This window comes from Miscanthus floridulus, chromosome 9, assembly GCF_019320115.1.
Source record: "Miscanthus floridulus cultivar M001 chromosome 9, ASM1932011v1, whole genome shotgun sequence".
NCBI classification, from domain to species: Eukaryota; Viridiplantae; Streptophyta; class Magnoliopsida; order Poales; family Poaceae; genus Miscanthus; species Miscanthus floridulus.
In genome coordinates this window covers 105,037,474-105,065,140 of record NC_089588.1, presented here as the reverse complement: position 1 = coordinate 105,065,140, position 27,667 = coordinate 105,037,474, and the positions used below count along the sequence as shown (strand labels likewise).

The following is a 27,667-nucleotide window of genomic DNA, read 5'->3' as shown; positions in this document are numbered from 1 at the left end:
GGGCGATCCTTAAGGGATCGGTCGGGTGGTCTTCGTTGTTCGGGAACCATTGGATCCGAGGCTTAACATACCTATATTTTAGGATCTCATTAGGAGCCCCCGAGCCCTTCGTAGCCTCACCAGGAATGATGGCGACGAAGGGCTAAATTTGATCTTCTAGTGACTGAACCCTCCTTGGCGGGGACGGCTTCCACTGACAAGAGTGTTGTGCCCTGCTGAGGGCCTTCTTCTGTAGTTTGATGGATGGTGCTCGGTTGTTGGGGCCGAGCAGAGATGATGTTGATCCCTTCGTGAATCTATGTCACTCGGGTCTTTGACTTGAGCGAGGGCTCAGTAAGCTCATCTAGGAGTCACCGCCCATGCGCCTAGGGGCACCCTCCTTTCTGATCGAAACCTATTGTGGGCCAGGTGATCAAGAGCGCTAGGCTCTAGCTCGGGGCCATCTGATCATCAGTAGCTCCATTCCCTTCTGAGGGCTGCGATAGCAGATCCCGATCCTCTCAAGCCAGCCTTTTGGGGCCGACCCTCTGTAGCCATAGATTGGGAAAGTGGGAGCGCACCGAGGCTCGAACGGAGGCCATCGTTGGGCCTACAACTTAGCGGCTCCCGATCCAACTCCAGGGAGTTAGTTGGTTTTTGGGGGATGTGCCACCCGAGCGCCGTTGATCGGGGGTTCGGGCAACTCTGTCTGGGGAGCCGGCGCAGCCCCTGAGGCTATTGTGGGGCCTCCTTGCCAGTGAAGGGGGTGGCTTCTAGGCGCGTCCTATCCACTGATGCCTTCCACAGGTGGTTGATGACGTCTGGGACGTCGTGCCTAGTGGAGGAGTTATGACATGTGCATGCCCCTGTGCCATCCCGTCTCCTCTTGGAGATGGGACGTCGAGGCCACGTGGAGCAGATCTGGTGGAGGAGGAGCCGTGGGACTTGGTGGACGTGGATCCGAGCCATCGATGATAGCCGGTGGGCTCGGGGGGAGGCGGATCCCCTCAAGTCCCATGAGGAGGCATGTGTAGAGCGGGCAGCGCGCGGAGGAAAGTGGAGTGGGGACTTGACTCGTTGCTAGTGGTTCCTTGACTTTGCCTTTACTGCACGGCCGTCATCACGTAACCGTCTAGAGGCGTGCTGCGGGGATTGAAAGGACGCCTAGCCGGTGGGCTGTGAGTGGCGCTAGGCCCTCCGATAAGCCATTAGTGGCTACAAAGGACCTTGGGGATTGAAGGGACATAAAGCCGGTTCCTAGGGTCCTTTGTAGCCGCTGATGGCTGATCGGAGGGCCCAGAGCTACTCATAGCCTACCGCCTTGGGCTATAAAGGGAGGCCCCAAGGGGACACGGTGTCTCCATTCCTTTGCTCTGGCCCCCTCTTCGTCTTTAGATCCATCTTCTTCAATGGCGATGGCCATGTCGATAAAGTGCGGCGCTTCCCTCCGAGCGAGCTTGGTGTTGTCCGCTGGGCGACCACTTCTCTGAGGGTGGAAGGACTCTAGCGAGGGGAAGGTCATGGCGATATGTGGAGGGGGGTGAGGGTCGGCGCTGAGGAACGCTATTCTTTCCTCATGCACTGCCTCCCTTGGCACTTCCCTATCCACGCGTGTCACCACGCCTCTTCCTTGCCGTCTTCTTCTAGAGGGTCGAAGAACCCTAGTGATGTGGATCGCTGGGGCTCCCCTCTTTTATTAGTGGAAGAGCACTCCATCTACTATGAGGGTCGCTGGACGATGTAGAGCTGGAGCCAGGGCGGGTGAGAGGGCGCGGCCAATGCCTAGCTTCTTCCCTCTGCCCTGCCTCTTCGTTGTTATTGCTGCTAAAGAGGTGTCCCTGACTTCTAGGTTGGGGAGGCGGTGCCTGGGCCTCCTGCACTTGTCACCAAACTGCATGATCCCGACCGAGGTTTGGTTGAAGTCGGGATGGTGGTGTAGGCAGGCATAGGCAGTGGTTTCTGCGGCCGTATATTGTAATGACCAATAAAATGAAATTACCTTTGTGTGTAATCCCATTTTGCTCTTGAGTCATGCTCAGAGACTTGATCCCTTGTTGGGCTAGGCTATTATGATGATGGCCTCATTGTCCAAGATCACTACACCTGTGCTACTAGCGGGTAAGTCCATGAGAACCCTGGGTTTACGGTCGTTTTGTGCCCCCGTCATGTCCCCCAGGGGGGAGATCCTCGGCTTCTCGATCGAGCCACTCGTATAGTTCCTGAGCCCGTCTATCAGTGCACGGGGGCTTACTGCCTCACTCGTTGGGTCACCACGAGCGGCTCGAGGCCGATACTCGAACATCACTCGTTCAATGGTCGGGACGCTTTTGAGCATCCTGGGTACAGCCACGTGGGCTCATCTCCCAAGCATCCCTTGCACTTTTAGTTGCCTCGGGCGACCTTGAAGCCCAGTCGGCTAGCCTTCAACCCTTTGTGATGCCCTTATGGGGGCCCCTAGATCGGCATGTGGTGGGGTGGAACGATCCGATGAAGGATCGGGAGATATGCAGATAGTTGCAAAGAAAAACAGAATGGAAACAAGAGAGAGGAAAGAGGTTATAGCTGGTAACGCGATGGCCGAGGCCTCTCCGTTAGTGCCTTGCCAATCTTTTGCTTGCTCCTCCTACTCTGTCCATTCCTCCCTCACCTCGCTCGGGGGCCTTCTGTAGTGGTCCTCCTTCAAGAAAAGTCAGCAAGTGGTTAGCATAGTCGATCTTCCGATGCGGTTGAGCCATCATTGGGATGGCTCGGATCAAGGAAGACAGCGATAGAGTAAATAGAGGAAAGCGACGTAAGAGGGTCGGGGGGATGGGACTTCTCTTGGTTTTTATTGTTGGAGAGGTAGGCCGGCGAGGGAGGTCGGTAGGTGGGCCTTGGCTCGGGAGGCATCACCTCTTGGCGGATGGATAGGCGATGGCCTTCCCTCATGGGAAAGGTCGGAACTCACCTCAATCAGGTCAGCCCTTCTGAGGGGCTGAGAGCCTGGATGGAGGGGCCAGCCGAGCCACCGCTGCCACCAGGGGTCTTATCTACCTTGCAAATGCTCGGTTGGTCAAGCACCGCTGCCATCTTGGCTGCTTCCCCTGCTGGCACCCTTCCTGCATCGTGGCCAGGGCTATCAGGAGCGTAGGGGGCGATGAGCATGGCTGCTTGGACGGCATAGTCTTGCTCATAGTAGTAGGCCTGCTCAAAGCTACCCTCGACGGTGATGACCCCCTTCTGGTCAAGCATCTTGAGCTTGAGGTAGGTGTAGATGGGGACGGCAATGAACTTGCCAAAGCACGGGTCGACCGAGGAGGGCGTGGTAGACTCCAGGGAAGTCGACGACCTCGAAGGTGAGAGGCTCCTTGCGGAGGTTGTTCGGATGGCCAAAGGTGACGCTGATCTGGATGCGCCCGAGGGGCACAGCTTCCTCCCCCGACATGATCCCATAGAATGGTGCCTTGCTAGGGCGTAGGCTGCTCTGAGGGATGCCCATCTTGTCAAGAGTGCTAGCATAGAGTATGTTGAGGCTGCTGCCCCCATCCATCAGCACCTTGGTGAGGTGCGTGGTGCCCACGATCGGGCTGAAGGCGAGTGGGTAGCACCTCGGATGAGGGACACGATTGGGGTGATCCTCTTGGTCGAAGGTGATGGCCATCTGGGACCACCGAAGCCGAGTCAAGGCGGTGAGGATGTGGACGACGTTCACCTCCTGCTCAGTGAGGCAGCGCTGCCGGCGGGATTCATACGCCTGGGAGCCCCCAAAGATAATGATGTAGCGCTCCACCTCAGGAAACTCATTGTCTTCCTCCTGGGCGCCATCTGCCAGGTCACCGGCCTTCAAGGTAGGCTTCTAGGCCTTGCCCTATTAGCCGAGTGTGCTACGGATATAGCCCTTCGTGGTAGCACAATCCTTGAGAAGATGCTTTGCCTGCCCCCCGTGGAACGGGCAGAGGGACTCGAGTGCCTTCTCAAAGTGTTCTAGGCATGTAGGGTGCCCATGGGGCTGAGGTCTAGCGGCGCGGTCGGCTGCGGCGACCATCTCCTCCTTGTAGCACTTTCAGTCCTTGTTCTGCCTATCACGGTGTCACTGGGACGAGGCGGGATCGTCAGCACTGTCACCACCACTGAGGTGGCAAACAGCCTTGGCTTTCTCGCTGAAGTTGGCCTCCTCGTAGGTGGTGTACTAGGTGGAGACATCTAGGAGCTCTCGAGTCATGCGTGGGGTCTCGTCGCCGAGCGCGTGGACAAGCGCCTCGCAAGTCATGCCGCAGATGAAGGCATTGATCATGTTGGCGTCAGTGATGTTTGGGAGCTCATTACGCTTCTTGGAGAAGCTATGAATGTACTCCCGGAGGTTCTCATCGGCCCTCTGCTTGCAGTTCTGGAGATCCCAGGAGTTCCCCGGACAGGTGTTGGTGCCCTGGAAGTGGCCGATGAAGGCTGCACGAAGATTGCCCCAGCATCGGATGCTGCCAGGCTTGAGTTGCTCGAGCCAAGCTCTGGTTGAGCTTGATAGAAGCAAGTAAAGGTACTGGATGATGAAGTCATCATCTAACCCCCCAGCCTTCATGGCGAGGCGGTAGCCCTCCAGCCAATGGTCTGGGTTTGTCTCACCGTCGTACATGGAGATGTGCGTCGATGGCCAAAAATGCCTGGGGTAGGGGGCCGCCCGGATCGCTGCCCTGAAAGCCAGGGGGCCAAAGTGATCTAGGGCAAGGACCCCGCCCCATCGCTCAGGGGTACGGGACTGCACCTGAGCATGGCGCCTAGCCTCGATGGTGTAACAGATGTCGCGGTCGTCACCGATCCGATGCCGCGCGGGGGGACACCGAGGAGAAAGGTCGTGCCTTCGCTCCTACCGAGGCATGGCACCCTGGGCTTGTGGCCGGTCGAAGCTGTTGCCAGAGGTGTTTCCATCGCTCCCCATTGGTGGTGGCCACCGTCTAGGATGGCCGAAAGAGAGCGGCGTGGCCGCCATGTTGTACGCCACGTGGGGGAAGAAAAGCCACTAGGAGCCCCCGTGCGGGCGTCGTCGTCATCGCCGAGAGGGTGCTCGGTTTGCTACCGTGCAAAGTCCTACCTTTGATGCTCGAGCTCTGTCTCGGCGGCCTCCAAGTCCACCTACCAAGGGCGCAAGCGGTCTGCCTTCTCCTGAAGGTAGGCCACGCGAATGCGGGGACTCTGGTCCGACGGCGTGAGCCTAGGTGCTTCCTCAAGCTAAGCCTCACCGTCGATGTGGTAGCACATGCACGACGGGGCGCAGTAGTCGATGTCGTCGAAGTTGTACTCTAGTCCATTCCCGAGAGGACCTCAAGGAAGGCACAGAGCGAGGGGACGTCAGTCCCTGCTGCACTAGAGAGGATGATGCTCCATAGCGCCTGGCGACTAATGAGGTGCTCCAGCTCCAGCTACAAGGATGCTGCTATGTTCTGTATCCCAAAAGGCAGGTCCGGGAGGTAATACCAGAAGCGATCAGGTGGCGGGAGCACCTCATTGGTGGTGATCGGGTGGTGGACATTGGCTAGCATGTAGAACATCTGACGGTGGTTCGACATGGTGGTGTTCGGGCCCAAACCGCGCCGGATCTGGCAGGACAGAACCTCGAGAACTGGTCCCAAGAGTCCTAGCGGAGGGGACAACACCGCGGGCTCGTTGCCCATCGGCGTAGCCCGTGGAGCAGACTAGATCACCGTAGCAGTCAGCGATGTAGGCCAGGCTCCCAAAGTTGAGGCACCGGCCGCGACGAAGAACTCGCCGGGGAAGCAAACACTGCCGTTTGGGGCAGTGCTGCTCGCTCCGACGACGAGGCAGGTGGCTTCGGCCACTAGAGCCAGAATCGCACTTGACGCTACCCCCTACCTGGCGTGCTAGCTGTCATGAGGTGGAAACCACAGCAAGCATGTTGTTTGAGTTGGTGTCAGAGTACAGGGTCTCCGGTGGCTCAGGTGGACTCAAGAACACAAAAATCACGCAAAGAAGACACAACGGTTTATCCTGGTTCAGGCCAATTCGGTCCCTACGTCCAACAGCTGATGATCCTTATACACAAGAGCACCTAAAATCTGGGGGGTTACAACAGAGTGTAAAGGAAGAAGAGTTTGGTAGGGGGTTAGCTCGGTGCTAATCCTAAGGTTGCCTGGCCACCGATGGAGTCTCCCCTCGTTGGAGAGGAAGGAGATGGTGGGATGGAGTGGAGGAGAGGCTCTCGGTGCCCTTCTCCGTGTTGCCTTGTTCTAGATGCAGAGCAGAGGCGGATGGAATGGAATGGAGATCGAATTGGGATCCTCCCCCCCCCCCCCCTCTAGGTCTGACCTTATACCTTATATAACAAGATAGGTCGAGTACAATGCGGTTTGAGGATTCTAGTCTATGGTCAACATGCGTCGGAGTCTCGGAAGGTCTTGTAGTGGTGCGCCATGGACTATCGAGGTGTCTTCGAGCCGAAGAAGCATGGGTATCATCCGACTGCTTTGTTCTGACACTCTGCGTGTGAGGCGGTGTTAGCTTGGACTGGCCTCCTAGGGTGAGACTTTCTGGAGTCTTCTTGGTGGCAAAGGAGGTCGGCTCCAGGGGCTGACGTGCTGGCCCGGAAGCGCTGGAGCCGCCGGAGGCCGTGGGAAGCTTTGTCTTCTTGTGTCATGCCCCGGATGTGACCCTGTCGGAGGAGCAGTTGACAGGGCACACCTTGGGAGCGTCGCCAGGGAACCCTCAGGCATCGGTAGCCTAGGGCTTGTATTCTTGTGCCTGGGCCTTGGCTGGCATCGTTAGCCAAGCAGGAGCCAAGGGCCAGGACAGGAGATGCCGTAGATCGGGAGCCTAGAGATCGGGGAAGCCCCCGAGCCTCAGGCGGAAGCTGCGGTCGAGTCAGGCTGAACCGGGTCTCTTTGCCAGAGGGTGCGCGCGAGGGTGCCCGATGGGCATAGCCCCTGAGCCCCTCGGCAATCCTGATAGGTCGGTCGGGGGGTCTTCTTTGTTCGGGAACCATTGGCCTCGAGGTTTAACATATCTGTATGTTAGGATCTCGTCACTAGGCGAGATAGCCTATGAACCAGTCGTTATGTCACCGAGGCGAATATCTCCCAACCGGAACTCTCACTAGGCGATCCTATTAAGTAACTTATACCACATAAGTTACCCCTCACTGCCCCAAGTCAGATTAAGTTTTAGGTTTACCAAGTTATAGTTCACATTTAGGTTCATCCATATTATATAGCTCATAAAGTACCAATGTTCACATTCTATTAATCAAGCTCATGAATCATCATAGTCCATGTATTTATAATGGAAGGATAAATAATATAAGTTGGGTTTATTAATTAATTATTGGAGATGGAGAGTGGAGGGTTTGTGGTGGAGGTTAGCAAGTTGGTGGTGGTGGAAGGGGGAGCTAGGACTTTCCTTCATTGTTGTCTCCTTCTGGATCTTCTATATAGTCCCAGTCTTCACTCTCTTGGTACTCATTCTCCTCTGTTGGTTGATGCTAATAATAAGACTACCGCGAACCACAAAACAAACATCAAAAACAAGAATAGAAATATATGGTGGTACTAGGTGGAATAGATAGAGTTTTTTTAGAAGATTTTTAAAAGTGGTTTCACGAGAAATGGAGATAGGGTTAGAGAGTTATGATTTTTAGAAGTTTAATTTTAGTTTGAGAACTTAATAGAGTTTATGGGTATATTTTGGTCTATGGAAAATAGGTGAAAATTATATAGGTAGATTCCTGGGTGCATCTAGTTTATTTATAAATTTTCTGGGAATTTTTGTAAGCTAGGAAATTGGGTTTTTAATCATTTGTGTACACTAACCGGGGGGTACCTAGCAATTTCCTATGCTGTGCGCTGTGTGTGGTGTGTGTGACAGGTGGGGCCAGGGTGTCGGCGATGGGAGCTGCTGATGTGTGGGCCAGCGTGGCCCCTTTGACTAACACTAAGGGCGATGGTGTTATGGCCTTGGGCCCACTTGACAGAGAGAGGAGGAGGGGGAGAGGGAGAGGGAGACGGCAGCCAGCCGGCGGCGGCCGGCGTGTCGGGAGAACAAAGGGTGGAGGCGCGAGATCGCTGGAGCTCGTTATGGCAACGACTTTGGGCCTTGAGGTGAGACACAAAGGGGTGGACGGTGGTTGGGAGGCCAAGCCGTAGCCCTGGACAGGGTTGCCGGTGGCGGTGGATGCTCGAGGTGACCGTGGCGGCTAGCTAGAGCTTCGACAATGGTGCCTTGTAGTGAACAGCGGCGTAGGAGCCCATCCTAGCTACTTTAATACATGTACATGAGCACGGGTGTGTAGTGAATGTGATAGAGGTGGTGTAGAGCCTAGCCGAGCCTCGTTGGCGCTAGCCAGCCACCGTGGCGGCTCGGTAGCAGCGCAATATAGACAAAAATAGGGGAAAAGGAACAGAGGAAAAGGTAGAGGAGGGAGTAAGGGGCACACCTGCTTCCCTAATCGGCCCGAGACACAGTAGAGAAGAAGAAAGGGGAAGGCGGCTCCGATGCCAACAGCGGCGCCCGATTTGGGGGAAAGTACACTAGCACTCTACAGAGAGGAGGAGAGGAGGAATGGAGGGGGAGATGAAGTGTTCTAGCTCACGGCGGAGCTAGTGGTGGTGGTGGTGAGGCCGTAGCGCCCCTGGCCGAGCCTATTTATAGGCCGGACATGGCGGTGCCGGTGGCGAGAAATATCTCCTGACCGTTGGGATATTTCCACCGCCGGCGTGCTCGAATTGCTATGGTGGTTCGCCACAGTGCGGCCTTATCCCCGTGCGTGTCAGAAGGCCTCATCCTTATCCATGGCGGCAACGGTCGATGGAGGTTGAGCTGCCGTGTGGCCATGGCGGTGTAGAGGGAGAAAGAAAAGAAGACAGCAGGCGCAGTGGGGCCAGGAAGGTTCTGGAGGCGATCCTTGATCTTATCCGCCCGATGCCAGGGCGGAGCGGGGCGGTGTGCCCGAGGCAGCCACGGCGACGCGATATTCGCATCACTGGCTGGAGGTAGACGATGGCCCTGACATCGGGCCCCACACGTCAGTGGAAGGGGAGGAGAGGAGAGGGAGAGAAGCAACGGGTGTTAAGCTTGGCTGGGCCGGCCCATCGCGGAGTGAGGGAGAAGAGAGAAGGGAGCAGGCGCGCTCGCGGGCCAGACTGGCACCACTGCCAGCCCAGTGCAGGGAAGGGAGAGGGGGTGGAGGCGAGCATCTGTGGGCCGAGGGAAGGAGAATGAACCCAATGCTCTTTTCCTATTCCTATTTTCCTTTTTCTTTTTTCCAAGAATTTTTGTAATGAGGTTTTTGATTTGATTTTGTATTCCAATTTGAGTGTAACCTTTTTGGAAAACTGTACCACCATATGTTCAAGCAAGTCAAGCAAGCAGCAAGCACTCAAGCATTTGACACACAGGTAGTTTTTATTCTAGGTGGATTTATTTATGTTAAAATAATTCCTAGGTAGGTTAAAATAATTTCCATTTGAGTTATGATTATCTGTTTTAGGGAAAGTTTTAAAAAGTTCAGATTTTTAGTGATTTTTTTTAAATTATGGCTAAAATTCAGGGTGTTACAGTCATATTTCTTTTTATAGAGAAATAGAGGAAGCCATACGTGGAGACTTTTTTTTCTGAATTGAGAAATGTCATGGACACTACTAATCTCGATACTGTCTTTAATGATTTTGCGCCAAGAAAAGCCTGAAAAAAAGTCTCTTTTCATGACAGGAATCATATTAGTGGCATTTTCTTTTTCTTCTATTTGTTTTGTTTTTTCTCTTCCTTTTTTATTTCTCTCTCCCGCGACCGCACATCCTCGCGCCGGCCATATATTCTTGCGTCCGAGGTCCGAGTCCGACACTCCGACTTCCGCATGCCCCCATCCTTGCGCTCTGCCTTCGCAGCCGGCCCTCCCCGACGCCGGTGACCTGCCCGCGCTCCTCTTTCTGACACCGACAGCTGCGCCCAACAGCGATTCCCTAGAACTCACGCCATTTTTTGACGCCGGCGACTGTTCTCCTGTTTCTGACGCCAACGGCTGCGTACTGGTACACATCTGCGGGCTTGCCGTCAGCTTCGGGTTCTGCTTTTTTGCCTCCAAGCTTTCCAGCCAAGATTTCTACGTTTAGTCAACCGTCGACTTGACTCTGGTTGGTCCTATGCCTTGAATAATTCTGGCCCATGCCTGATGCGCTCCTATGGGGTGTCTATCAATTAATTCTGGCAACTGGAAAAAATGGACCTCTCGATGTCTTCAAAGTCTTCCAGTGTGCATATATATGCTCATACAACTGGAAATCTTCAAAGTCTTTAAAGTCTGCATATGTATGCATGCTCACACTCAAAGTCTTCAAAAGTCTTCCTTTCTCCCTGTTGATAAATTTCCACGATGTCGCCCTAGCTCAAATAATGGACCCCTCCATATATATGCTTATACAACTGGCCGGCTGGGCAGGATAGATTCACAAACTCTTGTTGGTGTTGGTCACAACCCACAGCCCTCCAACCTTTTTTTTCTCAAATAAATACGACTACATATTGTTACATTACGAAGCTAGTCACCGTACCACTAGTTCAACTTCACCAGGTTCTGATTTCTTCCGCACTAGCAAAACTGACGAACATGGACATTCTGACTCTTATATATATATATATATATATATATTGAGTAATTTGCTTTCTTTCCGATTGAGCTTGCGGGACAATCAGTTATACAGGTTGCTTGATGGCAGCAGAGATGGTAAGTTCTGCAGTGGCCCAGGAGGCAGTTAACCATGTTAAACGGTGTATTCTTCACGTGTAAGCCTATGTGCGTCCAGGTACATAGGATGAGGTAGTTCCTAGATTGTAGGACAAGTATGTATTGGATAGAGATCTTGTAGATCATTGTGTTGTAACAAATTCTCCTTTGTATGTGCCACGCCGGGGGCTGTTCCGGGCCAACTTAACACGGAGCCGAGTGCCTAGGGAGGCACCTCGTTCACCCATTTTGATATGGTATCAAAGCCCTACTCCAAACAGAGACTTCCCATGGCGTTCCCTCATCTTGCTTCCTCCTCCGCTGTGCCTGCTGCGCCATCCTTCAGTTAATCCATGACCGAGAAACTAGCCCGCAACAATTAACCCCTGTGGAAGATGCAAGTTCTCTCGGCACTCAAGGGTGCGCAAGTCGCGTCCTACATCAACCCTACCGCCAAGCCGCCGGCTCCATTCCTGGAATCGGTGAAAGGAGAAGACAAGAAGGAGGAGCCTAAGCCAAACCCTGATTATGAATCATGGATTGCAAAGGAGCAGTCGGTCCTAAGCTTTCTTCTGTCCTTGCTGTCCAGGGAGATCCTTGGACTGATCCCTACCACGGTGGCATCTACGAAGGAGGCGTGGGCGGCCATCGAAGAGATGTTTGCGTCGCAATCGCGTGCTCGCATCATCAGCACGCTGATGGCACTGGCAACGGCGTCCAAGGGGACGTCCTCGATCAGTGAGTACTTCCAGAAGATGAAGAGCCTGGCCGATGACATGGCTTCAGCCGGGCACAAACTGGAGGACGAAGAGATAGTATCCTACATCCTCACAGGGCTTGATGTCGACTTTGATCCGGTGGTGTCGGCGGTGACTTCACGCGTCGAACCAATCTCAGTTGGGGAACTCTATACCCAGCTAGTGAGCTTTGAGCAGAGGATGGAGATGCGTGGCGGCGGTCATCAATCATCAGCAAACATGGCGGCAAAAGGAGGCCGCAACAACAACAATTCATCTCGCAGCGGTGGTCGCGGTGGTGGTGGTCGCGGTGGCTTCGGCCGCGGCCCCAGTGGTGGTCGCGGTGCCGGCTGCTCCCAAGGAGGAGCGTTCCTGTTCGGCGTCTACTGTCAGCTATGTGGAAAGGAGGGCCACACGGTTGTCCGATGCTTCAAAAGGTTTGATACCTCATTTACTGGTCCTCCACAGAAATCTGCGTCCACCACCATGACTTCATATGGAGTAGATACAAACTGGTACATGGATTCCAGTGCTATGGATCAAATTACCAGTGAGTTTGAGAAACTCACCGTGAGTGACAAGTATCACGGTGGTGACCATGTGCACGCTGCAAATGGAACAGGTATGGAGATTTCACATGTTGGTCATAGTACTTTGCATTCCCCTTCCAATAAGATTCATCTTAGAAATAACCTACATGTTCCTCATGCTAGCAAAAGTCTTGTTCTGTAAATCGACTTACCCGTGATAATAATGTGTTCCTTGAATTTCACCCCGACCACTTTTCTATCAAGGAGCAGGTGACGAAGAAAACCCTCCTCAGAGGCAGATCTGAAGGAGGTCTCTACCCCATCAAGCAATCGTCGCTTAGGTCATCAGGGAATAAAGAAGCTCTTGGCATTGTCAAGCCAACAGTGTCGCTGTGGCATCATAGGCTAGGGCATGCTGCTGCTCCTGTATTTCAGTAGATTCCTAGCCGCCACAAACTTTCTTTTCTTAGAGATGTGAACAATAAACACATTTGTGATGTGTGTCAACAGGGCAAAAGCCACCAATAGCCCTATCCAAGGTCAACTAGCATGTCTACTAGTCCCTTGGATCTTGTGTTTTCAAATGTTTGGGGTCCTGCTCCAGCCTCTATTGGCCGTTTCTATTATTATGTGAGTCTTATTGATGATTACTCTAAGTTCACCTAGATCTATCTCCTAAAACACAAATCTGAATTTTTCAGTGTTTTCGTGATTTCCAAAACCTTGTTGAACGTCAATTTAATCGCAGAATTCGCACTATGCAGACGGATTGGGGAGGGGAGTATCAGGCGTTGAACTCCTTTTTCAAGCGGGTAGGCATAACCCATCAGGTTTCCTGTCCACATGCTCATCAACAAAATGACTCAGCTGAGCGTAAACATCGCCACATAGTAGAAATGGGTCTCACTCTTCTTGCCCATGCCTCTGAAATTTTGGGACGAGGCTTTCCTTACCGCGATTTTTCTTATTAATCGCTTGCCCTCTAAAGTCATAAACCAAGCAACTCCCCTTTCCCATCTATATGGTCATGAGCCCGATTATACTTTCCTTAGAACATTCGGTTGTGCATGTTGGCCAAACTTGCGTCCCTACAACTCACGGAAACTTCAGTTTCGTTCCAAGCAGTGCGTGTTTCTTGGCTACAGCAATTTACATAAGGGGTTCAAGTGCTTAGATCCTGCTGAGGGGCGAGTCTATATCTCCAGAGACGTCGTCTTTGATGAACATGTCTACCCCTTTTCATCCCTTCATCCAAACGCTAGAGCCAGGCTTCGCGCCGAGCTCACGCTTCTTCCGAAAACCCTGCTTAATCCATCTTCTTCTTTTGGGGATGCATTGTTACATGATAAGCATTTGATATCTCCTAGATCTAATGATGCTACACATAGCTCTTCTGGTGGTGTATTGGATGCAGCTGAAAATTTGCCGTTTACTGGTGAAAATCCGTTGCAAAATGGTGCTCAAACGGGTGCAAATGGTCCATATTTCATGTGTGTGCCCAGCAGGAGCAGCACGGGAGTCGAGGATGATCTGCCTGTGGCTGCTAACGGTGCTGGCAGCGAATCCCCATAGGGATCTATACCGGACACCTCCATTCCCTTCGCTAGCGACAACGGTGTGGCTGCGCACCCCGATCCGGTCGATGGGGGGTAGCTGGGTGTGTTGGAGGGTACATCGGAGGATGATTCGCCCGGATCAGGCGTGGCTGGAGACGGATCCGGTGCGGACGGTATGCCTGTGCATTCAACTGATGCCTAAGCAGTTCCAGCTCCTGGACCTACAGCACGCGCGCAAAGAGGGATCACCAAGCCTAAGCAGTATACAGATGGGACCGTGAGGTGGTGCATGGTGTCAACCAGTTTTCTAGAGGAACCCTTGACCGTTGATGAAGCTTTCACAAATCGTAAATGGGTCTTGCCAATGGATGCTGAACATCAGGCATTGTTGCACAACAAAATGTGGCACCAGTGCCACGTCCCAAAGGAAAGAATGTAATCGGATGCAAATGGGTCTATAAGGTGAAAAGGAAAGTTGATGGGTCTATCGATCGTTACAAGGCTCGCTTGGTGGCAAAGGGTTATAAGCAGCGGTATGGCATTGATTATGAGGACACCTTGAGTCCTGTTGTTAAAGCAGCTACTATTCCTCTCATTCTATCCATTGCCGTGTCCAAAGAGTGGTCACATAGAAAACTAGATGTTCAAAATGCCCTTCTTCGTGGGATCATGGATGAGGAGGTCTACATGGATCAGCCACCGGGGTATGTCGATCAATCTCAACCTAACTATGTTTGCAAGCTTGACAAGGCTATCTATGGTTTGAAACAAGCTCCAAGGACATAGTATTCTCGGTTGTGTGCAAAATTGGAAGCTTTGGGTTTTGTTCCATCTAAGTCAGATACCACCTTATTTTATTATAACCGAGGGAAGCATAGCATTTATGTTTTGGTTTATGTTGATGATATTATAGTGGCTAGCTCTTCCTCTGCCGCAACTGATGCACTCCTTGGTGATCTACAAAGGGATTTTGCTCTGAAAGATCTAGGTGATCTACACTATTTTCTGGGCATAGAAGTTAAAAGACATCAAGGAAGTCTAGTGCTTACGCAAGAACGGTATGCTGCAGATATCCTCTCTCGGTCAGGAATGGACAAGTGTAAGTCCATTGATACACCCCTGTCAAGCACGGAAAAACTAAGTATTGTTGAAGGAAATAGTCTTGGTACAGAGGATTCCACTCGTTATAGAAGCTTAGTTGGTGCCTTGCAATACTTGACACTCACTCGGCCTGACATTTCCTTCGCTGTTAACAAGGTGTGTCAATTTCTACATGCTCCTACTACAGCTCATTGGAGTGCTATGAAAAGAATTCTGCGGTATGTTCGTGGGACTATGAATCTTGGACTCAAGATTAGGCCTTCTAAATCAATGATGGTCAGTGCCTTTTCAGATGCCGACTGGGCAGGGTGTGTTGATGACAGACGCTCCACTGGTGGATTTGCCATTTTCCTTGGCGACAACTTAGTCTCATGGAGTGCAAGGAAACAGCCCACAGTGTCACGTTCTAGAACAGAAGCTGAGTATAAGTCACTTGCCAATGCAACGGTAGAGATGATATGGGTTGAAAAGCTTCTGACAGAACTTGGGGTACCTCATCCTCCCATGGCTCGGCTTTGGTGTGACAACCTAGGTGCAAAGTATCTTTCTGCCAACCCAGTGTTTCATGCTAAAACTAAATACATTGAGATTGACTTTCATTTCGTCAGAGAAAGGGTTGCACAAAATTACTAGACATCCGGTTTATCAACTCAGGTGATCAAGTTGCTGATGGATTCACTAAAGCACTTCCTCGAGTGAAGCTACGAAAATTCAAAGACAATCTCAACCTTGTATGTGGCTGAGATTGAGGGGGAGTGTTAAACGGTGTATTCTTCACGTGTAAGCCTAGGTGCTTCCAGGTACATAGGATGAGGTAGTTCCTAGATTATAGGACAAGTATGTATTGGATAGAGATCTTGTAGATCATTCTGTTGTAACAAATTCTCCTTTGTGTGTGCCACGCTGGGGGCTGTTCCCGGTCTACTTAACACGGAGCCGAGTGCCTAGGGAGGCACCTCGTTCACCCATTTTGATAAACCAAGTCATATATGTGTTTAAGGAGAGGTATGGGCACAAGTCAGATGGAAAGGAGCACATGGAAAGGATGGAGATGGCTCACATCAAGCTGGAGGCTGCCCTTGACACATCCAACAAGTGGAACATCACCAGCACGCCATTGCTGCGGTGGTGGAGCGAGCTCAAGCGCGCCGCGCAGGAGTGCGACAACACCCTGCGCAGGTGCAAGCAGTGCTTAGAAGAAGAGGAGGAGAGGCAACACTCGGTAATGAGCTCCGCCTTTCCCAAGCGAATTGCTCACACTACCAGGTCGTTCGTTTCGTCATTCTTCAGTCGTGGTGACGATGACGAGCTGACAGGATCTACTGTCCAGTGATTTGAGCGGTTTGCAGATGGTGCGTGCGAGTTTCTGAGATATGTGGAGCTCGGTTGCACACCACGCCAATACATGTTCTTCGACCCTATTATAAGGCACCTTCTCTCTGGCAAAGGAACAAAATATTGCTCTATAAACGGGGGTGAGCATCTCTCGTTCCTTCTACATCCACTTAGTCCACCTGAGCATGGGATGGAGGGTATGCTGATATTCTTACTTGAAGATGGCGATGCGCCAGACAATAATTTCTTTCTTTCCCTTGGTTTACGGCTTTCTGAGAGTACCAACATAGTTGGGGTTGTAGTAAGATGCCTACAGCTATTCACACCTCACTTGAGGTCCACAGCTGAGACTGTGAAGACAAAGCTCACCCAGCTTCCAACGCAGGACTTTTGCTGGAAGCCAGACGCTGCTTTTTCTATTATTGGCCGTAAGGAACACTGGGACAATCTTTACACCATGCATTATAAATGGTTTCCACACAACCCTCTTTGTTGTCAGCAACATGATCGTCACTACGATCAGAGCTACCACTACGTCAAATATCATTTCCAGGGGTGGCTACAGTGCATTTGTAGGGGCGGTTTGCCCAGCCGCCCCTACGCAAGGGTCTCTACAAATCATGCATTTGTAGGGGCGGTTCCTAAACCGCCCCTACAAATCGATTTGTAAAGGCGGCGGGTGTTATCAGCCACCCCTACAAATCGATTTGTAAGGGCGGCTAGTAACACGAGCCGCCCCTACAAAATCGATTTGTAGGGGCGGCTGGTACTGTAGCCGCCCCTACAGTGCATTTTTCGCCAAAAAAAAATCAAATTACCAACACGTGCTCCCCCAAATAAGATCAGAACAGACAGAGCTCATTATATTTTTAAAATACAATGACAATGTACATAATGAATGACAAGCTGCACATTGAGTGTTGAAACCCATTGCGTTTTAGAATACAGAGAGAAGTCACATTTTTTGAACTGCTTTTTTATCAAAACTTATATAGATGTTTCAGTAAAACAGTTCACCATTAGCTTGGCAGCATCAATACCATGAAAATGACAAAAGCATAATGGTGAACAATATTAAAGTGACACTACAAGGTTATGTTCAGATATCAGATTGTAGTGTGAAATGTTGCTCAAGTAAAGATTGAACATACCAAGCTCTATGCATGATTAAGAGTAGTATGAGACCTATAAGGCCAATGGCTCCCACAATTGAATAAAAAAGCAGGTTCATATGAATGCTAGTTTTCAGCCTTTCTTTAACAGTGAAGTCTCCTGCGTCTTCATAGCCCTGGATAGTAGGAACTATAGCCCTGATTGAAGAATAAAAACAAGCCTTGTTTAGAAATATCAACACCAACGCAAATGTTCAGACTTCAGAAGAAACACTAGTGCATCCAGCCATTCAATAAAATTTGCGACTGAAGATCCAAGCAAACCATAACTATGATTGTACAAGAGAACTAAGTTCACACTGAGCTGCCCTACTAGAAAATGAGTAAGCTACAATGATACATTCAGCATAAGATTAGATACCCTCAAAATCTAGCAGTTCATGAAAGATGCTTTCAACCAAATCGATCTAAAATTAGAAATAAATAAATGCTTTTAAAAAGCCACCATAGCACCAAACCGAGACTTACCAGATACCAACATAAGACTTCTTATGATAAAATGGAGTGAGAAAACAAGATGTACGTGCCACTATGTTGGTGGATGTAAGTGTAAAGTGCTCATTGAAACCATTATATACACTGTAATTATTAACTATTCAGGAAAAGAGAGTACGAAACGAACAAAAAAAGACATAGGGCATACCATGGCAACATCTATACTGGTAACCCTAAGTAGTTCATCAGGACAAACAAGATATCCTAGAAGAACCCACTCACGGTATGATGTAACATTAGCCAAGTCTTGGGCCCTCTGGAAGGAAACAGAATCACGTTAAATCTCTAAATTATAATACACATTTATCATGGTATTGGCAGAATAATGAACAGACATTTATGCTCTCATGATTTATCATCTCTAACAGTTGAAGTACTAACCATTGGGTGGGCGGAATTTGTTAGGATGTCTGGATAACGTGGATGAAATGGACTGAGGAAACCTTCGTTCCTTAACTTCTTTGTATCAGTTGAAAGAAAGATAATTGGGCCAACAGCTTCCAGGACCTGAGGAACAAAACATTACAGTCAAAGCACCAAAAAACAATTTAGATAGAAAATCTAAGTCAGATGCTGTAAAGGTACTAACAAAATGCATGTGCTTTTCTAAAGTGTTTAACTGCTGATCTATATTGTATTTCAATTTATAAATTCATAGCACAAAGCATTGATCTTAATATCATACACCCTGTGAATAAAGATGTGTAGACAATCTCTGCTACAGAAGATGCTTGTAAGAATCACTTTAAAAAAAAGCTTGGCAATAAGAACGACAAGTAAAACAAATGGGAAAAAAATCACAAAACTAGTCAAGCAACAGATTGTAAGAAAAATAATTGGCCCTCCAAATATACTCAATGCTAATGCAAGTATGCAAAACTGACCCTAAGAAGCTTTTTCTGCAGCCTATTTCATGATCATAGTACTGAATGATGGGAGGAAGTAGCCTAGCATGTAACACATTTAGGAGTTGAACACTCAAATAGCATATGAAGCTTAATTCCTAGTTATTACTACTGCAATGGAGAATGACATGAGTACCACCTCTCCAATTCTTGGGCTCACAAAATTAAGATCTTCATGCAACCCCTTGATAGGTGGATCATAAGAATCCACAAATTGAACCAATCTGTGTATAGATAAACAATAGTCAGTGAAGAAGAATCTATAGACTAGACTGGACATAACAAAAAAATGATAAGGTAACAATAAACCATTCATGACACAATGGGCGCATAAATTGGGCTGGAAATGCATCCTTTGCTCCAGTGTGGAGAGGATCAAGTCATACATCTCCTTTTCTCTCCAAACTTCTAACTGGAGTTCTCTCTTCTTCTCAAATGTCACAATGATAACTAGGTCTCACCTCTACTTCTCTATTTTGTTTCCCAATTAATTTCCCGTAAGAAGAAAGGTAACCCTCAGTAAAATTTTACTGAATTCTCACAAGGACAATTCGAACTATTAACAAATATAAGGGGTGGATAGGTTTGGGTGTTAGTTTGACATACCTTTTTCTCTGTATAAGATCTTGTTTCCCCTAAGGAACAATAACTGCGGACATTCTCTTACTTGAAGTGCATATGCCAAATCTCTCTCAATATTTATATCAACTTTGACTGTCTGTTAAACAAATCAAAACTTAGGACAAGCACAAAGACCAGAGTAACCCGGCCAAATAATCAAAAGATGCTATTCAAACTTACCCGAGGAGGTAAGCGATCTTTAGCATTCCAGTATACCTTAGCAGCCTTTTCCAATTCTTGAAGAAACTTCCAATTGTCAGCAGCCCTACAAACCACAACATCATGCAGGGTTCAATACTAAACAATCAAACCCTCCTGCAAATAAACTAATAAATTTCACCCCAAGCATCGTAAGGAATTCCAGAAAGTGAAACCCGTTTTGCCGTTTATTTGCCAGTACCAGGACAGTACTGAATTTTCTAGGCTCGTTTGATTCGCACTTTACAGACATCCGCATTTACAAATGCAAAGCTTAAATGGTGATTGAACTACACACAGCCTGCTCCAAGCATAATGCCAACAGTTTACGAATCAAATTAGACAGGGATGGATGATTTTTACCTGTTGTAGCGCTCGAAGACTAGGACGCCTAAGGGGCTGGGGTGGAATGCGAAGCTCTCCCACTCCAAGCAATTGATTTCCTTGACCCACCCCTCGTCGACCTCCCCTTCCCAATCGATCTCCACCCCGTCCACCGTGACATTTCTGATCGAGTGCTTGTCGAAGTACTCTGACGCCCGGATCCCCCACCCGACATCGGCATCCAGCGCCCAGCTCGGCTCCTCCTCTTCCACCACAGGCTTCTGTTCTCCCTCTCCCTCCCCCTCCTCGTCTGGTACTTGCTCCTCCTCGGCTTTTGGCTTCAGGATGTCGCCTTTGCCCTCGAGGACGTTGGGGTTGCGCTCCCGGATGGAGGCGAAGACCTGCTCGAGGCGGCCGCGGATGAAGTCCTCCATGGCTGCCGCCTCGCCACGGCACCCACGGCGCGGCTTCCGGGGTTTGGTCATGGGGAACCCCGCCTCGGTGGAGTCATCCGGGTTCCGGATGCGGGCCTCATGTGTGGGCTTCGGTGGTTCCGGGTTTGACGTCGGCTTCGGAGGCCATGAAGACGAAGAAGACGGCGGAGGAGCGGATGAGGCGAAGATGAGCTTGCCATCTCTAGATCCGATACGCAGCAGCTTTGTAGGAGGCGGCCTCGCCAGATCTGGGGGCGTGCCACCGAGGTCGCCTAGTCTCCTTGGCGACGCCAGTGAAGGTGAGGCCATGGAGGGCCTCTCTGAATCAACCGGGCTTCGTGGGAGCCCCCTTACCGGATCTGGCGGCTGCTGGACTCATGAGCCACCATGCCTAGATCTCGGCCTCCATGGAGCCGTCGTGGTTGGGGGATGGGGAGGGATGGTGGCGGCAGAGGAGGAAGAGGGGAGGTGCGGCGGCGGCGTAGGTGTAGGGGAGGAAGAGACGGCGGAGGTGGCGACGGCGGGGATGAGAGAGAGAGAGAGAGGAAAGGATCAGAGGAGAACGGGACCGGGAGGACTGGGGACTGGGAGATATTTGTTGTACGAGTGATTTGTAGGGGCGGCCGGTGATTGAGCCGCCCCTACAAATCGTAACATCGGGGGCGGCTGGTGAGTGAGCCGCCCCTACAAATCGACCCCATTTGTAGGGGCGGCTCGTATTATTAGCCGCCCCTACCGTGTCATTTGTAGGGGCGGCTGGTCTAGTGGCTCCCGAGCACGCCACTGTAGGGGCGGCTCCATCACCAACCGCCCCGACAAAAAATTTATTCCGTTGCTACAAACTGTTTTTCACGTATTGTACGATGCTAGCAGGACAAGCCCCTCACTAGAATCATTGCCATGTGATGTATACTTGGAACAAGTTACCCAAGTGCATTTGTTGGGCCATGTTGCACTGTTAGCTCGTGACAAGAGACAGAGTGCAGTCGTCAATGGCGAAACATGCCCCACGAGAGAATCTCCATTCCTAAAACTTGGGGGGCCACTTATGGCCACATGCCTCTTCTGAAGATATGTTGCCTGCAGTTGGGGGTTCAGCGAGAGACATGATCAACAGGGAGGTAACCCCACGTGGCTTGTATGCAAACATTTCCTTTGAGGAGCTATGTGAGATCATGCTACCAACGGCAGAAGATTGCCTTCGCCGGAATGTTCGAGCTACCTCGTATCAGATGCTGTGGAAGTCCAAGCATGGAAGTGCATACCTTCAGGCCGAGAAGACCTCATGGCTGCCCATACCATTAGGGAGGAAAGACAGAGGTGGAAAAAATCAGAAACAAAGTCACTCCAAGAAGGTACAGCACCAATGGACAAGTGAGATGGAGTTCATGAACTCTTGGATTATGCACGCACCTGCCCATATGCAGGCCTCATTCGTGGACCAGATCAAAAATGAAAAGCAATTGCCCCTAACATTGACCTCGAAAACTACTTCCTGTGTCCATGATTGTCCAATCCCATCCTTGTCTTTGCCAGATTGGCATGCATCTTTAGCAAGGAAAATGAGGTCTTCCAGCACGTTCATCGCCTTACGGACTTGATGGTGGTACCTAGTATGTGCCATCAGGGCAATGTGTTCTACTAGAGGATGCTCGTCGTGATGGACAATTCAAATCAATATAAATATCCTGTAATCTCTCTCTGATATTAGGTCACTAATAGTTATTCCATATGTTTTTCTATGCATGTTTAAAGTTTTTCTCCTTGTGTCTGTAACTCTGTATCTGCATATCAACTTGCAGTACGACTTGCTGTGACCCTTAATAGTTCAACTTCACCAGGTTCTAACCTCTTTACACTTACAGTTTACAAGATGGATCATAGATTTTAAATATAAACAGACGAAAAGGGATAATCTGAGACACACATGCATTGAGTATGTTTCTACAGCTGGTATATGCACTCTATGTCGACCTCAGTGTTTAATTTTGCCATCTACCGCTCTACACAAAAGTCCTCCTGCGTCCCTATCACACTTGACAAATTTCTGTGCTGTCCCTCTCACAAATATACTACCTCTCTATATGTATGATCACAATTCACAACTGCTTGGCTGAGCAGGCAAGATTCCCCAACCTTTTGTGTGTGCTGTCATGGTTTTAGACTGTCAAGTGTCATAGTGCTTACCCTAAAAAAAAAGTGCCATAGTGCTGGTACGACTTTCTGTGACACTGTCAGCTAGTTCAAGTGTTCAACAGCGCCTGGTTTTGATTACGTCTCCACACTTGCACTTTACAAGATTGATCATAGATTTTAAACTGATGAACAGGGACAATCTGGCTAAAAAATGTATGGAATATTTTTCTTTCTTTCTCTGCATACAGGACAACCGATTCTACAGCAGGTTTGTTCGATCAATCTTAATGGCAGCAGAGATGGTCAGTTCTGCAGTGGCCAGGAGGCTGTTAACCAAGTCTTCTCAAGAATCAAGGATGGTTGTCAGCATAAGTCAGATGCAAAAGAGCACATTGAGAGGATGGAGATGGCACACATCAAGCTGGAGGCCGCCCTTGAGACCTCCAACAAGTGGAACGTCACCAGCGCGCCACTGCTGCATTGGCGGAGCAAGCTCAAGCGCGCCTCACAGGAGTGTGACCACACTCTGTGCAGGTGTAGGCAGCGCTTGCAAGAAGAGGAAGAAGTACAGCAAGTGCTAAGGAGCTCCTCCTTTCCGAAGAGGATCGCTCATACTACCATGTCGTTTGTTTCCTTATTCTTTAGTCACGGTAACGATGATGAGCTGAAAGGATCCACTGCCACCCGGCGATTTGAACGGTTTGTTGAAGGTGCGAGCGAATTCTTGAGGTACGTAGAGCTTGGTGGCACACCATGCAGATACATGTTTTTCGACCCTTTCATATGCCATCTTCTCACTGGCAAAGGAACAAAGTATTGCATTGTTAGCAGGGGTCAACATCTCTCATTGCTTCTACAGCCCTTTAGTACACAAGAACATGGGATCGAGGGTAACCTAATATTCTTACTTGAAGATGTTAATGCTCCAGAGAGTAATTTCCTTCTTACCCTCCAATTACGGCTCTCTGAGAGTATAGACATAGTTGGTGTTGCAGTCAGATGCCTGAACCTATTGACACCTCACTTAAGCTCAACAATCGAGACTGTGAAAACAAAGCTCACCCAGGTACCAACACAAGCAGACTTGTCCTGGGTGTCTGATTCTTGTTCTGTTTGTAGCTGCTATGATGAACAACAGAACAATATTCACACCGTCTGTTCTAAATGGTTTCGACCGAACCCGCTTTGTTGCCAGCAACAAGATCACTACTATTCCCAGCGCTATGATGCTACACGCTCATCATCAGAATCATTACCATGTGATATATACATGGAACCAGTTATCCAAGTGTATTTGTTGGGCCATGTCACACTGTCTGTTGGGAACAACAGGCAGAGGGCAGTTGTCACTGGTGAAAGCGAAACAAGCCCTAAGAGAGAATTTCCTTATATGAAACTTGGAGCGCATTTCTGGCCCCATGCCTCATCTGAAGATTTGTCGCCTGCAGTCGATGGTTCAGCAACAGAAATGATCAACGGGGTGGTCGTGCAAAGTGGCATGCATGCAAAAATTTCCTTTGAACAGCTAGGCGACATTATGATACCGAAGGCAGTAGATTGCCTTCGCAGGGATGTAGCAGCTACCTCATATCAGATTATGTGGAAGTCCAAGCATGGCAAGGCATATCTTCAGGTTGGAAAGACCATATGGAGAACAACTGCTCAAGAAGACCGAGGTAGAAAACACCATAAACGATTGCCGGGCAAGAAGGTGCTGGGATGGGCCAGTGCCAACAATGAGTTCATGTGCTCGTGGATTAGACACGCGCCTGTCCAGTTGCAGAGCTCAGCGGTGGACTGGATTCAGAAAGGAAGACAATTGCCACAACCATTATTATTGAAAACTTCCTGCTTCCATGACTGTCCAATCATGTTGTTTTCTTTGAAAGATCACAGGTCTTTGCTAAGGACAATAAAGTCGTCCAGCAAGTTCAATGGCTGAAGGACTTTTAATTCCTTGTACTTCAGCACCTTGATGAACAAACTATAGTTGAACCATTGGTGTGTTTTGTAAATATAAGACTATATAGGGGTTTTCTGAAGAATATACTAGCTATTTATAGGGATATAATGAGATGACAAGACTGAGATGTGTCGTTGTAATTACAATATTGAGTGATTGTTTCATTGTCAATGTTCGTGAAGTCTTTTTGTTTGTGTCATTCTTGCTCATGCTAACCAAAGGTGAAGTGGTGGTGGACTAGTGGACATGTCTCTTGTTTTCTATATTTGCATGGTTGTGGAGAAAGTGAGGTAGAGGTACATGTCGACGTACCATTGGCGGCCCTGAAGGATGGACGAGAATGCTAGAATGAGAGGCCAAGGTCATGGCGATTATATGTTTTCCACACCAAGCACAAGGATAACAAGCATGCCAAGGTGTTGCTTGATGAATCTTAATGGCAAGGTGTCGACTGCTGAGTAGTTCAAATGTTCAACCATGCCAGCTTTTGATTTCCACTCTACTGTTGCACTTTAAGAGATTTTAAACTGATGAACACGGATAATCTGCCTAATATATGTATGGAATATTTTACTTTCCTTCCATGCATTTCTACATGTTGCTTGATGAATCTTAATGGCAGCAAAGATGGTTAGTTCTGCACTGACCCAGGAGTCTGTTGTCAAGTCCTATCAAGATTTAAGGAGAGGTACAAGGAGAAGTCGGATACTGAAGGACCGAGAAAGGCGACCAGAGGGGGTGAATGGAGCCTAATATAATTTTCTTCCGATTTTGGCCACTGTCCCAAATCAAGCCCCAAAGTACCCAAAGCACCCAAACTTCCCACGGGAGTGTACACAGGCCAATTGGTTACCGGATACACTCAAGACACCTCAGAGAACTTAGCAGAAAAGATGGGAAGTCAAACGGACGAAAAATGGATCAAAACGAGCGAAAATGCACCGTGGCGGGAAAACCGCGCAGCACAACTGGCCTGGCCGGTTCTACTGTCCCAGCAGCCCGATCCCCTCCAAAAGGTGATTTTGATGCAAATGAACTCTTGTTTATTCCAAACTTTGAAGAGGGTTTCCAAGGGTGTTTAGAAGCTATCCCCCAAAAGATCGTCACCAAGAAAATTCTGAATCAAATCGGATCTAAAAACACCCACAAAAAAGGGTTTTCTCAAATTTTCCTCCAAAGAATGCATCTCAGTGCTCATGAGGAATCTGCCCAAATTGTTTTGCAAAGGTGTTCCTCATTGGTCCTAGCATGAATTCATCCAACCAAAACATCGTGAAAACCACCGGATCAAGAAATCCATCAAAAGCACAAGACAGGAGGAACTGGAAGAAGAAGAACCAACTTGCTTTATTTCTCAAGAACTCTGTCTTACAAGATCTGGACTTACAAAACAGGAACACAGACAGAGGTCTCAATCTCTCTGTCTGCGGATCTCTCTCTTAGATGTGAGCTCTCGCTAAACTGAAGGAAACTAAGGCCAAGAGATGAAAAATACTAACCAGAAGATATAGCTGGCTTGGGGTAGCCCTCTTATTTGTAAAGCTATTACACATGCCCAAGCCTGCCATTAGATGTTTTGGCTGAACCACTTAGACCCAGAGGCAAAATTGTCCAAGTAGAGATTCGTGCATCCAACGGCCATGTGCCCTTCATGAGAATGCTTCGCCTCAATGCAAGCATCCCAATGACACCACATGCCACCTCGAACTCCATCCAGGTTTTGAGGCCCAAACTTGGCAACCATCAGTCGGTAGTTTTGAGGCTCAAACCACCAAACCTAGCTGGAGAAGTGTATCCGCTAGGCCTCCTTTACGATCTTGATGCGTGTCACCCTCCGTACTTGACTGCCCCATCACCAAAGTCCTCGTGCCCCCACTTGACTTGGTCAACCACCATCTTGGATTGGTCAACATGGTCTACGCAGCTCCACATATACACTTGCTCGTCAATGTTGCCAAGTGTTAGCTGTCCATGGTCCGCCCCGGCACCTTGGTCCCTTGGCCCAAGCCTCCACGTCCATCCTTCACCGCCCCCGGTCCATCAACACAAACTCGCTTGATCTTCTCAATTGCCGTCGACCGTCTCAACGCTCAACACCTGCACCCATCCACTAGAGATGTTAGGTTCTATGGCATTTAGTTTATGTCATAATATCTACAATTTATATCATAGATTAACATTTATGACACCCAATTGATGAAAAAGCTTGCGTCACCAATCATGTGCCTTAAACCATGTTCTATGTCGTTTAGATATCCAAGATGTGATACAAATTCATTTGTATCTCCTCTCTTTGTTTTGTACTGATCTGCACCTTTTTTAAGCTATTTGCTTTAATATAATTCCAGTAGGGGCTCCTTGCCCCTCCTGTTCTTTCAAGAAAGAAAGATGTGATACAAATGTCGACCTCAGAACTCAGAGTCTTCTTGTGTGCATATCATTCTTGAAAATTTTCCACGATGTCGTTGTCAAATAATATACCTCTCCATATGTATGGTCATACAACTGGCCAGCTAGGAAGGATAGATTCTCAAACTCTTGTCGGTGCTGGTCACAACCCAGCAACCTTTTTTCTCAAATAAAACGGAGGACTAAATATCATTACATTAAGAAGCTAGCGACCCTACAACTAGTTCAACCTCACCAGATTCTGATTTCCTCTGTACATGCAAAACTGATGAACAGGGACATTCTGATTCCTATAGTACGGATGTGGAAACTACCTCATATCAGATTCTATGGAAATCCAAGCATGGCGGCGCATACCTTCAGGTCGGGAAGACCTCATGTAGAGGAGCCACTCAGAAAGGCCGAGGTAGAAAACAACCTAAATGATGGCCGAGCAAGAAGGTGCAAGGATGGGCAAGTGTGAACAATGAGTTCATGTGCTCGTGGATTAGACATGAGCCTGTCCAGTTGCAGGACACAGTGGTGGACTGGATTCAGAAAGAAAGGAGATTGCCGCTTCCGTTATTATTGAATACTAATTGTTGCTTTCATGATTGTCCGATCAAGTTATTTTCGTTCCAAGATCACAGGTCTTTGGTAAGGACAATCAAGTCATCCAACACATCCAATGGCTGAAAGACTTTCACGTCCTTGTACTTCAACTACATTGATGAACAGAATATACTTGAACCACTGGTGTGTGTTTTGCAAATATAAGAGTACATAGGGGTTTCCTAAAATATGTACTAGCTATTTATAGAGATAATGAGATGGCAAGGTTGTCATTGTCATTATCAGTGTTGTCATAAATGGCCATGTAGTCTGTTTACATGCTATTTAATCACTACTTGATGACTAGTTATCTCCATTCAATCGTCTCTTTATTCTGTTTAATTGACCATGTAGCATGTTTAATTGGCCATGTAGCCTGAATAAACTGTAAACGATATAGGTGCCCGATTGTTTACCATTTCGCGTTTTGGTGAACATTGGTCATTATAGTAATGAGTGGTTGTAAATGTTGGTGAAGT

General features: G+C 48.9%; 1 protein-coding gene, 1 long non-coding RNA gene, 1 other non-coding gene and 2 pseudogenes across 3 annotated transcripts; 3 read left to right on the top strand and 2 right to left on the bottom strand.

Annotated features, from left to right (window-relative positions):
• Nucleotides 1-7,567: 7,567 nt before the first annotated feature.
• On the top strand, nucleotides 7,568-15,938 carry LOC136480487 (uncharacterized; annotated as a pseudogene).
• Nucleotides 11,476-11,614, top strand: LOC136484577 (small nucleolar RNA Z247). The gene has a single exon (XR_010766088.1). It is a non-coding gene; the product is annotated as a small nucleolar RNA Z247 (small nucleolar RNA).
• Nucleotides 15,939-17,571: 1,633 nt separating the features above from the next.
• On the bottom strand, nucleotides 17,572-18,741 carry LOC136482534 (uncharacterized). Its single transcript, XR_010765110.1, has 3 exons — nucleotides 18,652-18,741; nucleotides 17,989-18,114; nucleotides 17,572-17,863 (listed from the first exon to the last, which is right to left on the bottom strand). It is a non-coding gene; the product is annotated as an uncharacterized lncRNA (long non-coding RNA).
• Nucleotides 18,742-18,779: 38 nt separating this feature from the next.
• On the bottom strand, nucleotides 18,780-20,398 carry LOC136480486 (thioredoxin-like fold domain-containing protein MRL7 homolog, chloroplastic). The gene is made up of 4 exons (XM_066478015.1): nucleotides 19,695-20,398; nucleotides 19,314-19,398; nucleotides 19,119-19,230; nucleotides 18,780-18,784 (listed from the first exon to the last, which is right to left on the bottom strand). The coding sequence occupies exons 1-4, from the start codon at nucleotides 20,396-20,398 to the stop codon at nucleotides 18,780-18,782; spliced, it is 906 nt and encodes a 301-aa protein (XP_066334112.1).
• A 2,114-nt stretch (nucleotides 20,399-22,512) lies between these two features.
• Nucleotides 22,513-24,167, top strand: LOC136484204 (uncharacterized; annotated as a pseudogene).
• Nucleotides 24,168-27,667: the final 3,500 nt, after the last annotated feature.

What these genes read in the sequence shown, in the direction of transcription:
- LOC136480486 (XM_066478015.1), bottom strand. Translation starts at nt 20,398, where the DNA reads ATGGCCTCACCTTCACTGGCGTCGCCAAGGAGACTAGGCGACCTCGGT. An exon ending in GTCTTCGAGCGCTACAACAG is followed by an intron (nt 19,399 to 19,694) that starts GTAAAAATCATC and finishes TGTGGTTTGTAG; the next exon opens with GGCTGCTGACAATTGGAAGT. An exon ending in AAGATCGCTTACCTCCTCGG is followed by an intron (nt 19,231 to 19,313) that starts GTAAGTTTGAAT and finishes TTTGTTTAACAG; the next exon opens with ACAGTCAAAGTTGATATAAA.